Raw genomic sequence first — 15801 nt, 5'->3', positions numbered from 1 at the left:
AATCTCCCCACCTGATTTCCCCCCTGTTGAATTGTCTCCTGTGGGCTATCACATTATCTTTTCAGATCAACAGGAGGATTTAGCATTAATAACCTGGCTGAAAAGCAGCATGCTGAGAAAGTGGTTGGACTGGTACGATGTGTCTGGAGAAAGTGTCCCGTAGACAGTTTACCTTGTATCATCAGCTAAAGGGAGAGAACACTATAGACAGCCTGACAGGCACACAACCCAGAGTGGAAATTATATTCCCCCATACAGCCATGTATAAATGTAAAAGGCACACAGTAGTCTTGTGATGTCATGGGTTAGCTACAATCCAGGCATAGGAGAATAAAACACACGCATATCTCACGTCAAACACTTCTGCAACAGGAGGGAGGATACTGTGGCAGCCCCTGAAACTTCACAGGAATACTCCATCTCTAACCACAAGTCCAAAGGACAGCCAAGAACTAAGCTTACAAATCACACCCAAAGCGTCTGCCAGGAAGGCACAAAAGTAGAGGATTTCTTCTGCTCACTTACCTGAAAGGGAGAATTGTCCTAACAGCTCAATGAAACAAACCCTGGCTTCTGCAAGTAACCACAGATTTTCTCGCCCAGAAGATCCAAATCTATAGTCCCAGGCTTTTTTTCCACCTGTTGTTGAATCGCTAAAACTATTGCATTGCTTTCTTGTAGTATGTACCCAGCCTAACTTAGGTGTTTCATTATTGAGTCACAAAATTATTACATATTTTTGGTTATCTGTGTTTCCTTTTTTCTGGTACCCTTGTTTTGGAGTTCTGAGACCTAGTAAACGCTGATGCCATTGCAACATGGGAGATAACCTTATTGAAGTGCCTATTTTACGCATTCATGAGCTACACATACAACTAAACACTTTGTTTTATTGGGATGAATATACCAATATTACTACACTATCAGGCGCCTTGTTTTTTTCCCTCCCATTTTTTTTTCAAAATAATGAGCAAGCCTGAATGAGTTCTAGATCGGTTTATGAACAGTATATTTAAAGCCTTATATTTAAGACACGTACACCAATTTGAAGTTAGATTGAAATTAAAAAGAAGATTTGCAGTGCAGTTTTTTTATATTTACCACTGGATGTATTTGGATGAAAATTTCATTGGATCCCAGAAAACATACTAGGGGATGAGTTCCCGGTCAGAACTCCCATTGGTGTACGCTGGACAGAACTTTTACGCGGGAAACCTGTTCTGGGTCTTCCACTGGATGGATTTGGTTTATTGTCTATCCAGTTGGACACCTGTGCATCGATTGGGATAAAACTAACGTGAGGTGGTCCAGTTGGATCCTAGGCAGGTTTTAGGTGGGGGGGGGGAGGGGGCCGGGTCAGGTTCCTGGTTGGACCTCCCGTTAGTGTGTTTGTTGGGCATAAAACAAAAAAACAAAAATGACACTGGGCAGCCATCTCATGGCTGTGTTGGAAGAGCTGCTAATTATTGTTAAAATGTTGACAGTTGCATCCAACTCATTGATAACTTAATAACTTGAAGATTTAAACCTACGCAATGCTGGGTACTTCAGTTAGTGATATATAAATAATTATAAGAGATCCTCTTAACCTTTATATAAAATAGCTGTACATTTGTCCAATAACACTCCAAATATAGACATTACTAGCAGCATTTAAAATATATTAATTACTTAAAATGGTTTCTCATAATCAAAAAAAAAAATATCCAATTCTAAAAATTTCTAATATGGCCAAATAAACTTTAAAATATATTGTAATCCCCAAACTAGTATTCTCCAATTAGTTTAAGTGAAGAGGTAATTAATAAAGTTTCATTCTGATAATACTCCAAAAAATATATGTATATAGTTTTTTAAAAGTTAGTGAATCCATAAATATCAACTCTTCTGTAACATAATATGGTGCTCCCCTACCAAAGGTATATGTTAAACTAATCTGCATTTTCTGGTCATCTCTTCTGAGTCACATCATTTATTTGTTTAGCTCACATAATGACATTGCGGATAATCTATTGTAAGCAGCTCACACACTCTACTACGAATAATGCCGCTTAAATGGTGGTAATAGTCCAGTCGCCTGGTTCTTGCTTTTGGTGGCAATCTGCTCTTTTAATGTGTCATCTTACAGGTTCACAGGAGACTGTCTATTCTAAAAGAGGATGTGGTATATTGGACAATCTTAATTTAAAGTGGACTTTTCATTTCACAAAATTTATAAATTGCTTATAGTTGATAAAATATTGAAACATTTCATTATTATTGCATAATAAAATAGTCTGAAGACACAATGTTAAGTGTTGTATTTTTTCCTTCTTGCAAAATGTGTGCCATTTTCAAAGATTATTTAGCTGGGCAGGTATTAGAGATTCACAGTCCCATGCAGATATTTTTGTCACAATTAACATCCATTGGATATACCCCTCAAATCTTTATTTTTCTACCTGATATAATATGTGACATCACAGGCGTAGAAAGTAACAAGTGCCTATAAATATGAAAGCTGCCACTTACTGGAAATGTTAGGCAGAGATTTATCAATGGGAAATTTTATTGCCAATGTCTGGTGAATTCATTTTTGTTAAAATCGCCTGATATTGCTATAAATAAATTGCTAATTCATTGCCCATACGTTACACTCTATTAAAGATTTCTTTATTTTAAATTCAGGCAATTTTGGATGATTTTAATCTGAGCAAAATCTTAGCTTTCCATTCATTTAAATTGGCATTGCATTTTCAATGGGGCGTAAAAAACATTGGAAGACATACAGCAATGACTGGAAGAGCTCAGCCAGTAATGGGCAATGCTTACATGCTGAATAAGAAATAAAAACTCACCAGACGTTCAACTCAGTGAGAAGCAAAGTCACCAGGAAACAAGGAACTCTATACTTAACAAACCTATAGACCTAGATCATCTGGAACCGGATCCATATGAATATGCACTTACAGTTATGACATTCACTATTTGACACTTTTGGACATTTTTATTTATCATATTTAATATTTGCCATAATTTTTGTGTGTGTTCTTTCTTGGAATGTCATTTGCTCTAGATTGATTACACATTGATGTATTTTACTATGATATATTTTTTTTTATTATATTTAGTGGTTAGCACCAACACTAGGGTTTTTTGTTATGTGGTGTGTTTTTTTTTTTTGTTTTTTTTAGATATATATATATATATATATATATATATATATATATATATATATATATAAATGTTAACATGATGGGTGCTTTTGATTGGATGAGTATGTATAGGCATCCACCCATTGAAAATAAGCCTATTGGCAGCAAAGCAACGAGAAACTGTTGTAGAATCATTCCAGCATCCTGGCACTTGTAGTTCCACAATAGAACTACATTTTATATATTTATTTATTTTTTTTTACTTTTTTTAAAATTTATTTAATGAAGCATTTTTGTCCAGTCATTTTAATATGGTAATGCTTTTCTATGACTTTCCTGTGGCATTTGAAGTTTGTTGTCTATTGAAAGGAGTGGGAAATTCACTCATCTCACTACACTACATGGCTAAAAGTATGTGGACATCCATTCTAATTAGTGTTTGACCATTTCAGTTACACCCATTGCTCAGCCACGAGGCGTTAGGTCACACAAGCTCGGAGAACTGGAATGGCTGAGTGCTGAAGACAGTAGCGCGAAAAAATAGCCTCTGGAAGCAATGTCAGCACAAGAAGTGTTTGTCTGGAGTTTCATGTATTATGTTTCTATCCCTGAGCAGCCGCACACAAGCCTCAGATCACCATGCAAAATGCCAAATGTCAACCGAAGTGGTGCAAAGTACAAAACCATTGGATTCTAGTGCACTGAAATCGTGTTCTCAGTAGTGTCGATTCACACTTCACCATCTGCTGGTCTGACGTACAAATCAGAATTTGGAGGATGCCAGGGGAATGTGTCTGTCCCAAATTTGTACTGCCAATCTGTAATATTATTCAGAGGAGGATTAATGGTCTGGGGCTGTTTTAATGGTTTTGTCTGGGCCTATTCGCTATTCGCTATCTTGCAATGACATTCTAAAGAATTGTGTACTTCCACTTTTGTGGAAACAGTTTGGGGAGACCCCTTCCTGTTTCAGCATCTCTTAGTGAGATCCATCAAAAAATGGTTTCCTTAGTTTGGTGTGGAAGAACTTGAGCTCTGACCTCAACCTCATCAAACACCTTTGGTATGAATTGGAACACCGACTGCGAGCCAGGCCTTTTCGCCCATCATCCGCTCCCAACCTCACTAATGCTCTACTGGCTGATTGGATGCGTATATTCCAAAATCTAGTGGAAAACCTTCCTAGGCTGTTTAAGCAGAAATGGCGGTGTCAAATCCATATTAGTGCCCACGGTTTTGAAATTAGATGTTCAAGCTATGGATGTGGTGATCGGGTGTCCACATACTTTTGGCCATGTATTGTTTATCAGTACATTTGCGAGCTGGCATGCTCTGCACTTGCCTGGTGAATGGTAAGACTCCTCTTACCGCTGATAGTCTGTATCACTGGGGAGCTGAGCATTGCTCAGCAGCCCTGGTGACATTTTATTGAGAAATTGGCTGGCTAAAGACTTTCTATCAGTGCGATTAGGCAGCGATGGATATCTTTCAGATATCTGGGTCATAAAAAATAGACTCCTCAATCTATGTTTTGTTGCATCAATTTGTTTTTAATAAATAATATTTTTATGTTATTTTGTACTTGTGCTGTGCTCATGTAGTAAGTGTTTTTCCTTTTATTTGCTTTTGGTTATTAGATTTTGATATACACTTAGTAGCACACACCAGTTATAATTAATGTCCGCAATTATTATTTGTGAAGATTTTTGATCCCATCACTTATCTTTTCCTCTGCTTTCTGCAGGCAAAACACTATGGTAGGGAGTGGTGATTATTTCTCTACAGATAATATTTATGTTAGATAATGTTTATGCAGTTTAATAATGCAGAGTATATATCAAAGCTAAAATCCAGGCGCGAGTGAAAAGGAGTACCAATCACAATCTGTAATATATTATTTGCAGCTTAGTGTTGGTCCTCTTGTGTGCAATATCCCCTCCACCAGCAAGGACGGTGATCTTTGTTGCTTTTGCTGGTTCTGTATAAATATAATGTCAGAGCCTAGTGAAAAACGTGTAGCAGCATCGGGGCTAAAGCTAGTGGAAAGAGTGCAGCTTTAAGAATTTTGCATTTGACTTAGGTCTTTATAATTATGCAGTTCACAACTTGTTTCTATGTCATGTATATTTGTAGGTCTGTGAAATGGTTAATGGGCATACTAAATATGTTCAACAACGGTTTTGTTGTGCGATGCATATCAGTCAGATCCTTTCACCAATAGACTTACCTCAAATAGTACTCTGTACTCTGCATTCCTGGTAAAGTATCTGTAGCCTTGTTTACAGAACTATTTACAGCAAAGGAAATTATTATTGTTTTGGTTGGTTGAACAAGTTCACAATATTAGGATGGTGATCTAGTTGTTAATTTACATTGACTCAAGCAGTGATTCCTCTATTTGTCTAACTTGGGTGTCGGTCATCAAGAACTGTTTGTGAAACTCTAGGTTTATATGAAATCTACTTAGAGGTTGACCACTTTTGAACAAATCCACCACTCTGTTTATGTCCTGCACTCTCTCTCTGATGCAAGGAGCTAGACCCGCTGTTTACATAAAGACAGCCTCTGCAACTCACACTGTAGGAGGACTCAAACCATCCAGTCCAATTTCATGTAAAAGAATAGATTAGCGCTATTGAACCGGACTGGCCAGATTGAGTCCTCTTGTTTGGTAAGCTGCAGATCTGCATACACACACAGACTATCTCCTGGCTACAGGGAACAGTAAGAATCCTGGTCTTCCCTATTTCCCTATTTGCTACATGGAGGGGACTTCCAGTTAAATTAAAGAAAAGGACAAACCAAAAGGTGCTAATAACTATCAAACCGCATAATACAATGTGAAATGACGTAAGATTAAAATAAAGAACTCCAATCACTGCTACTAAAAAGCTTCTGCAATTATATCAATAGGTTAACGACAAAAATCCTAATGAGCATGTCAGATAAATGTTCCACTAATTGTATTAAAAACCAATATTATGTGAAATGCTAGTCTTCAATATTTAATCTATAAAAATTATTTATACTAGCTTGATAATAAGATGTGATGAGTTGGTAGAAAGTTAGGATCCCGCTGTTGCCAAAAGTATCCCAGTAGTAATCTTTAAGCCAAACATTTTTTATTGAAGGATCATCGTTTTCAAACTCTCTCTTAGTTGGGAATATCATAAGTGTGGTAATAATTAGTAATGAGTGTTTTATGTCCATAAAGCATTGAATTTAGAAGATATACTAGTGAAGAAAGTAAGACCAAATTGAGTTATCCAATGCGGTTAGTAGTGGATAGATTTCCCAAATTACTTGCTGTTTTATTATGCAGATATTTTCCCTATCTTTCTAACAACACACAGGATACAAATAATGACTTGCTTCTCCCATTTCCTTTCTTCCAACCTGCCCACCCTTATCTTTGGGGACTTCAACATCCCTGTTTGTACACCGAATGGTATTTCTAACTCCAAACTCCTCTCCGTCACCTGTGCCCATGGTCTCACACATTGGACCCTTTTTTCCAAACACTGTGATGACAGAAGTTTTCTAATTCATCATTCCCCTTTCTGACCACAATCTCCTCTTCTTCCACCTTTCCTTATGTCCCTCTCTCCCCTCTTGCATATAAAACCATGCGGGTACTACCTCTCCTGCTTCTCTGCCACGCTTGAAACACCCCTCTCTCTATCCTCTTTGTTTTGCCCTAATGCAGCAGTCTTCTTTTATAATGTCAATATTTCTAAGCCCCTGTATTGGCAATCCAAGCCCCCTCGATACCTTCAGAGATGTTCCCATTCTGCTGAGCTCCTCTGAAATGGATAAAGTCTACACTGGAAAAGGACTCTTTGCCAAATTCAGCCTGTCTTTCTATTACCTTGCCCTCTCTTTTGCCAAACAGTCCTACTTCAAAACCCTTATCTTCTCCCAGTCCAAACCCCCGTCCGTTGCCTCTTTTCCACCATCATCTTCTTTCTCTGACCTCACTGTTGATTTTGACACAGTTGACCATCTTCTCCTCCTTGTTACCATTCACTCCCTTGGCCTTCACAACACTGTCCTTTCCTAATTTACCGCCTACCTCTCTGATTGTTCCTTCAGTTCCCTTTCTTCTGGTGCCTGCTCCCCTCCTGTTCTTCCATCTGCTGGGGTTCCCCATGGCTCTGTTCCTGGTCTATTACTTTTCTCTCTTTACACCTCCTCTTTTGGTCAATTCATCCGCTCCTTTGACCTCCAATACCGCCCCTATGCCAATGACACTTTAATCTACCTTTCCACCCCTGACCTCTTTCTCTGCCTCCTCTTATTTGTGTCTGACTGCCTCTCCGCCATCTCTACCTGGATAGCTGGATGCTACCTCAAGCTGAACATATTCAAAACTGAGCTTATCTTTCCACTGCCTAGCATCACATCCCCTACTCTTATCTCCCTTAAAGTTATTGTTGTCGCCCTCTACCCTGTTCCACATGCACTGTGCCTGGGAGTCATCAGTTTCACTCCTCATGTCCAGTCCCATGACAATTCCTGTCGCCTCCACCTTAGCAACAAGACTCCCCCTTTCCTTTCCCTGAATGCCATCAAGACCATCATCCATGCTCTTGTTATCTCCCGCTTCGATTATTGCAATCTTCTCCTCTCTTGTTTGCCTAACAAATGTCTGTCTACCCTGTGCTGATGTTATCTTCCTCTCCTGGACTTCCTCTTCCGCTGTGCCTCTCTGCAAAACCTTTCATTGGCTTCCTATTCCCTCCAGAATGTAATTCAGGTTGCTTTCCCTCACTTATAAATCCCTCTTTAATGCTTCTCCCTACTACATGTCTGACCTTATCAAGAAATGCTCACCTACTCGCCCACAACATCCTGTCAATGACCTTCACCTTTCCTCATCACCCATCACCTCCTCACACTCCCGCCTTCGGAACTTTGCCTTTGTTGCCCCCCACATCTGGAACTCCCTGCCCTGCCTAATCAGACTCTTCCCCAACTTTGAATATTTCAAATGCTCCCTTAAAACATCTTTTCACCTTTGCCTACCCGACCCCATCCTAAAACAATTTCCTCTTCACATTACACCTGACCCTTCCACTCCACCTTTGTCGTTTCCATTTAGTACCCCGATCCTCTTAATGTTAACTCTCACAAGTTTGGCCCTCTTTACCTCCTATCTCCTCATCCTCTTTTTAAGTTTCCTTTGTTCTAGTTGTGTCTACTTATGTAGTTGCTTTCTCTAGTGACTTGCCTTAACTTTTACTGATGCTATTGTTTCTCTTGTCCCTTACTTATCTGTATTTTTTTTCTGTTTATTTTTTTTGTTGATTGGGCAGCGGTGCGGTTTCTGCGATGCCATATAAATAAATTAAGATGATGTATGACGACCCCTTGCTGTGCATTCAGGCTAAAAAGCTGTGTTGGTGACTCTTAGATCAAATGCTTAATTAACTTCAGATTTCCTTTCTTCAAAAATGTTACAGAAACAAGTTGCCTTTAAATTGGCATACTTCCTCAGAAATCAATACTTGTACGATACAAAAATCCATGCCCTTATAATGATATATAGCAGGCACACTGTGCCTCCAGTAGAAATAAATTTGTACAATAAGTTGTCTCTAAGTAATCTAGCCACAATGTTTTTAATTTATTTTTTTATTAGCAACTACTATATATATATATATATATATATATATATATATATATATATATATATATATATATATATATATATATAAATCATTTTTTATTTTATTTGAAATATTGGATAATAGGAAATCCAATAAAATGGTTTTTAATACAATTAGTGCATTAGTCGATGCTTAAACTTGTTTATGTGCAATAGTGATTCTCATAATTAGTTACACCTTTTCAGTGTGTGAATGTGATTTTATTTATGTAAACCTCGGATTTAGTGCATTCTACATACTATGAAACATTTCCAATGATATCTACCGAATAAGGCTATACTTTACTGGAAATGAAAATGTCTGTAAATTTAATTGCAAGCGGTTTAACAAATATCCATTTTTGTCAGAAATGGAGAGTTTCACTTTATTAGTAGAGCACAGTTAAGGGACTGGTTATAGCCATCTGTTGCAAATTGCAGTCAAATGTCATGCTTTTCATTTTTCAATATGTTTTTACTATTTTGCTAGGTGGATTTGGATGTAACATTACCAGGAGAAGGAGGGAAAGACCGTCCCTTCAAGGTCTCCATAAAATTTGTCTCTAGGATAAGCTGGCACCTGCTGCATGAGGTACTCACTGGGAGGTCTCTTCCTGAGCCATTGGAACTGGACAAGCCAATAAGCACCAACCCTGTCCATGCAGTTGATGTAGTATTACGACATCTGCCCTCCATGAAGTAGGTAGAAAGAACTAACATTAACCTAAGATCAAACACAATTTAGAAATGTATTTGACTTTGACCTTTCTAATGTCTTGGCATATGTTGATCTGTGATATACACATGATTGAATGAAAGATGCATGATAATAAGTTTTTATAGTGACTATTTTTACTTTTTTTTTCTGCACATTGTGACTTACTAAATGTATTGCTGTTTCTGTTGGTGTGCATGGATGGGCTTACTCTGCCACCTTGTCTTTTTTTTTTGCTTTTTTTTACTGACCATTCCCACTGGTGTTACTTGGTCACCAAGCACTCTGCCAAATGCGCACTAGTTGTAGGAGAGTAGTCTGACTGTGGTTGGTTCCTCCTGACCACTTACTTTGGATCAGGACTGTAAAGTAGCAGGCAGAGTGTAGCTCTTCTCTGTAGGACGCAGGAATGCAGCAGGTAATGGGTATCATACAGTAACTTGTAAAGACTCTTTAAGGGCAATAGACATAATTCTGCTTACAAGGAATGGTATATACCCCACTGTGGTAGGGGTGATTTCCTCAGTGATGGTACACACTTACAATGGGCTTTAATGCCCTTTTTATACAGTTTTTACACACATGTTGGCAGGGAGTATTCCAACCCCCTGGCACTTAAACCAATCCAAACTGATTCACATAACTTGCACCTGAATCAGTATTTAAGCTTTTCACATTTTCTACACTGTTCTGCGTGGCAGGGTGTTGTGTTCAGCCTCCTCTTCTCCATGGCTCCACTAAGTCCTGGCTATGAGAATTAATCTTTAAATCTCCCACCCAAATTACTTCCAGGAGACCTGCTCCCCTCTCAAGCTGAAATCCTTTCCAGAGGAAGGCAGGCCAGTCCCCCACTGCCACTGTTGGAGGTACTGTGTCAAATAAATCCAGGAGGTAAGATTAGATGTCCACTCCAGAGATGCTGTACTGTGGCTGCCATTAGGTGTTAGTCTGGTTGGTACATACCACCACACTGCTCAGGGGAAATTCCAGCTCACCACTGAACAACTTGTAGCTTTGGGGCTGCTCCAGCCCCCTCTTTACAGCACCACATCAGAAATACGGTGCCAGAGGAGCCCAATCCCCACTGGACTACCAGGGTTAGTGCAAACACTTTTTTTTTTTATTATTATAAATACATGCTTTAAAATATATACCTTTAAATATAAAACATTTCTACATTTGTACACCTGGCGCAAAGTTCCAGAATTTAGCTTTGTCAGCATGCAAAGATGGGCATTAATTCACCTAGTGTCACAAAGCCATACATTTAAATTTAAACATTAGAAAATACATTTTCATATATTACACAGTGCTGTTTCTACACGTGGCGCTAAGAGCCTCAGCTTAGCGCTTTTTATCGCCGCACCATTAGACATTAATCCTTCCAGTGCTGCAGTGGCCATTTTCTAACAAGATGTGTGGGTTATGAGGGGTTCTGGCCACAACTGGAAAAATAACCAGATTTTTAACATGGCTTGGCAAATCCTGGTCATCATGGTGAAGACAGAATGTCTCCTAGCAACTAAAAGGTCCCCTTTCTTGCATACTTGACCTATTTTCTTGCACCCAAGATGGGTTTAGAATAACATCCCTATCTCCAGTGCACCTTCCGGGAACAATTAGAATTGTTTCCTGGAATTTAACTCTTCTACACATAGGGGCTGATTTAGAATTAGGTGCAGACTTTGCAGTTCAGCTAACGATTAAACTGCAAAAGGTGCTAAAACAAGTTTGTTTGGTTTTGGTATGCAGAGCAAATGCTGCCTGTTCTCGACGTCTGTACACACATACTGGTCCACTCTATTTTTCACACTGCATTTTTGAGCAATACTCACAGCTCTAATTCCAGTTATGCATTTTACATTTACCCCATGTAGCATAAAATGTTTTTTCCTAGTGCAAATTTTGTAACTCGATAAGCTCTTAATTCTAAATCGGAATGCTATTACTATTGCCACAGTCATCACCACTCTCCTCGGAAACTCTGATGTCCTTACACCTGGGGTTTCCTATAGGACTGTGCCGCTCTAGCTCCAGTATTAAGAACGCTGAACGTTGTGTGTGAATGATACGGACCAATTCTAATAAGGGTCAGCAGGCACATTGGTATGAGTGGTGGAAGAAATGTATAAATAAATAGTATTCAATGGGGGCCCAGGTTGATGTGTAATTTTTGGGGTGGTTCAAGCTGTAATGCAATTTTTTGTATCCTTTTTTTTTTTTTGCTTGAGGTGGAAGGGATGGGACATAGTGTCACAGACTGGTGTGTAATGATCATTTTTTGGGTAGGATCAGGTTGTTTTGTAATAGTTTTTTGGGTTCACATGCTAGCGTGTGTTTTTTTTTTGGGGGGGGGGGTTTGTTGTTGCGTTGTTTTATTTAATAGGTACAGGCTGATGTGCATTCATTTGGTCATGTAGTATGTTTCATAATGGGTTGTGTAGGAGTGCCTATGGCTTAAAATTTGCAATCACTCGGCTTTTTCCTGTTTAGTGCAAGAGAGCATATGAAAATAAATGTCTTTTTTTCCCTATATTCATGCAAATTTTGCCACTGAATCCAGTGTTGGCAAATTAACATTGCATATAATATATAATAAAGCTGTATGACATTATACTTACCGATTACTTTTAAAATTGCTTTTATGACTCTTCAAATTCTTATGGTAGTAGGCGCCAACACGATTATTTTGATTCATTTAGTAAAATGATAATCTATTTCGTACTGCTGTGCAGACTTTAAGTCTCCATACAAAGCAAATTTTGGTCTGGTCTACATGGTATGTGGTATATATGGTCACAGTGAATTGCAATAAATTGCTCTGAATTTGGCCAAACTCTTTGTTATATAAAACTACCGTACTCTATAACACAGCTTGTTAAAGTGGGTCGTAACCCAAGCACTGGTGTATCATGCTCTTTGAGATGGGTTGTAACCCACTTCTTGCTGTGTAAGTGCTCACATTTCATGTACAGCACTGTCTTTCTAAGTAAAGGATAAATAATGATATTATCTAACATGGACCCCTTTGCTGTTAGTACTTGATGCATATGAGATAATATACCCTCAATGGAGCTTAGTTCAGTAGATATAATATGATCTGTAGCATGAGCTGACCTGTGGTGCCAGTAGACCTAGTCATGTGTAATTCCGATTTCACAAACCAGCTGTATTGCTCCTACGTTTGTTGTTTAGGGAACATGTCGGTGTGTCTTATTGGACAGAAATGAAGATCAATGTTTATTTATGAGCCGCCACAGATTCCACAGTGCTGTACAGTCGGCAGTACTCAAAGAGAACATAATACAAGTAAATTTTGGAGCAAGAGAACAAAAATATCAGAAGACACAACCTAGAACATAAAGAAACCTTTACAAGGGGACAAGGAGGCGAAGACAGGAGATGTAAGGTAGAGAGGGCCCTTCTCATGAGAGCCAACATTCTAGAGGTGTGAGGAAACAAACTGAGACAATGGGGGTAGTGGGAAGGACATTTCCAGTGACACCTAATGCACTGTATGGGGTAGTGGAGGATAAGAGCATGGACTGCTGCTGTTGTGTGTTTTGTTTTATTTTAGCTCCTGTTCACCTTCACTTTAATATGAAGGTGAACAGGAGTTAATGCATCACCAGCCTATGCAGACGAAATACTGAAGTATTGATCTTGCTTTGTATTCCTTTACAAATTATTTGATTTTGACCTTGAAAAATTTAGCTTTTTCAACTCCTAATTGTTATTTCTTAATATTGATTTTTTTAGGTACACTCCTGTGGGACGTTCCTTCTTCTCCGCTCCAGAAGGGTATGATCACCCTCTTGGAGGGGGAAGAGAAGTCTGGTTTGGATTTCACCAATCTGTCCGACCTGCAATGTGGAAAATGATGCTTAATATAGATGGTAAGAAGTAGCAACATTATATTAGTACTGTGCAATACAAACTATGGAGTTGGTGTATGAGGCAATCCTTTTTTGGATCCATATAAAGAGTTGTATTGTAAATACAAACACGTTTGTTGCAAGCTTCTCAACAAAATATGCCTGCAGCTTAGGGCTGGACAAAGTTGTCATGGTGACATAAATGCTCCTTGGCAACCAGAGCATGTCCTCCTTCCCCTCTGCATTACAGATGGGCTCTGATAGCCCCCTCCTTTGGTACATTTGACAAGGACTTTTAGAAAAGGTTCACGACAACAGCTCCCAGGCACAATGTTATGACATGCAGTGCTGTTGCCAGAAGTGTGCTCCAGTAAAATTAAAATTCCCAAAAGTGGCTTACACTACAGTGCAACTCTGACTGCAGTAACAGCACACTGTGTCATAACACAAGCTATTTTTACCTAGAATCCATTCTACTGGTTCCTTGAAGATGCATTGCAGATGGGGACGAAGAGCCAATTATAGGTCTCTAATAGGGACGTCATGTGGTACAAAATGGTATTGTGCTATATATGGCACCAGTTGGCATTGTGTGCTGGTATGGATGTATATTTTAGGGTGATTATATGCTGGCAATCCTGTGATGTTATGTTGCCAGCCAGCAAACCACACCTGTCTGCTCATAAATTGTTCCAATATAGCTGGCTCTTAGCTTTTGGCTCTGATTTCAAACATTCAGTACAGTCCAATTGTTTTGAAGGTTATAGATGTTATTAAGGACTTTCTGTTATTCACATGCATCTGTTAAACAACAGCAACAGTGTAATGTATATATGTGATAGCACATTCTAGTGGAATTTATCCCCATAATACAGCTCTTGGTACTAAAGTAGACTTAATAAGCCCCGTATCTGACCTACCCAAAACGTGCCCCAATCTGTCCAACTCTTCTGTCACAAGACCTATCCAGACACGCTTCACGCGGGGGATGTGCGTTGTGATTCTGACACAATCAGGGGTTAAAATATAAAGCTAGATTGCTGTAACTTAATGCGGGCAAGTACAGAAGAGGGTAATTTAATTCATATTGACTTCATTGTACTGCTTCGTGTAACCTGGAAATTGCATGTGAAGGTGTCTGTTTTGTCACTTAGCAAGGAAGTATCAACAGGCTGTGTGTACAGCTCTCCAGACTCCCAGCTCAGATCTGATGGACAGATACAGTTTATGATCCAGGCATCAAAATGTGCACAGGATAATCCAATTTTAAATCTTTAGCCTGCATATATTCCCCATGCTGAACTTCTTTATCAAAAGATATTATAAATTACATAAATTATAAATTCATATCTGAGAAGGTCACTAGGCAAATTTAGGCTCCGTACAACGAGACAGATCGCATATACATTGAACTTATCTGCTAGTCCATAGAGAGGGCTTAGAAACAAAGATTGTCTCAAATAATGAATGTAATTGTCATATTTCATATGTATCTGTGAGTATATTTATGCTCATTGATTGAATACATTATCATGTTTCTATGATGTTCTGGTAAAAATGTTAATTTTTAATAACTATATTAAAAATTGTTCATCTACCTGGAGGTCAATCTGATTTGGGGTATGACCCATAGTTCAGCGTGCTCCTTCAACAGAGAGAAGAAAGTTTCTGTATTTTTTTTCCCTTTATATTTTTGTCACTGTTTGTACAATATTACTGTATGCCATCTTGTTAGCATATTTTTGAATATTTACCATTATATGGGTATTGTCTTACATTGAACCTCATTCAAAAAGATTCTGTGTATGTATTCCTACCGGACTCTCAGTCAGACAGCTTGGCTATTGTATTCATTACATAACTGTAATACAGGGTATTAGTTGGGTTAATGATAACTCTGGGTGATTTAAAGTTTAATTGTAGTGGGATATTCATTTTTGCACATACACATTTCTTGTGCCTAGTTCCACTGATTACAGAATGGAACAGTGGTGTCCCCAAACAGGGATTATGAAGAAAGTATTGTTTTGATGTATTTTCCCCTGTAGGGAATACACCTGCTCTAAGAGTCCCCAAAAATATTGTCCTTTCAAGCCAAATAAATCCTCTTGTCCTTTAGCATATGTGGGCTGATTAATAAACCATAGTTGACTAGCCATCAGTGACACCATACATATTTGAATAAACACTGAAAGCCAGGTTGCAAAAAGCCGGTATCCGAAGCATACATCAACATACCTTAATCTCTTGTTTGTATACACACAGTGATTTGCTTGAAATCATGTTATCTAAAACCACTCATATCTTTGGGAGGGATTGTGATCGCATTAATATATTATTTTCCTAATTATCTTAATTAGGCTATAATCACGGCACCAGTCCACATTGGCTTGTGGCCATGCCCACTTTTTTTTTTGGACATTTCTGCCA

At 38.6% G+C, this 15801-nt stretch overlaps 1 protein-coding gene across 7 annotated transcripts in view; it reads left to right on the top strand.

Annotated features, from left to right (window-relative positions):
• Positions 1-15801, top strand: part of AGO3 (argonaute RISC catalytic component 3) — a 123313-nt gene that overhangs the window by 40146 nt on the left and 67366 nt on the right. For all 7 annotated transcript variants that reach the window (XR_012688072.1, XR_012688071.1, XR_012688070.1 and 4 more), the window contains 2 exons: positions 9272-9480; positions 13256-13392. Coding sequence is in view for 3 of the 7 variants with exons in the window: in XM_075195468.1 (XP_075051569.1) it covers positions 9272-9480; positions 13256-13392 (346 nt within the window). In the remaining 4 variants the exon portion in view is untranslated. The remainder of the gene's footprint in view (positions 1-9271; positions 9481-13255; positions 13393-15801) is intronic.

This window comes from Mixophyes fleayi, chromosome 2 (genome assembly GCF_038048845.1).
Source record: "Mixophyes fleayi isolate aMixFle1 chromosome 2, aMixFle1.hap1, whole genome shotgun sequence".
In the NCBI taxonomy this organism is placed as follows: Eukaryota; Metazoa; Chordata; class Amphibia; order Anura; family Limnodynastidae; genus Mixophyes; species Mixophyes fleayi.
Note: the sequence above shows the minus strand (reverse complement) of the source record. Positions and strands in the feature narration are given on the sequence as shown.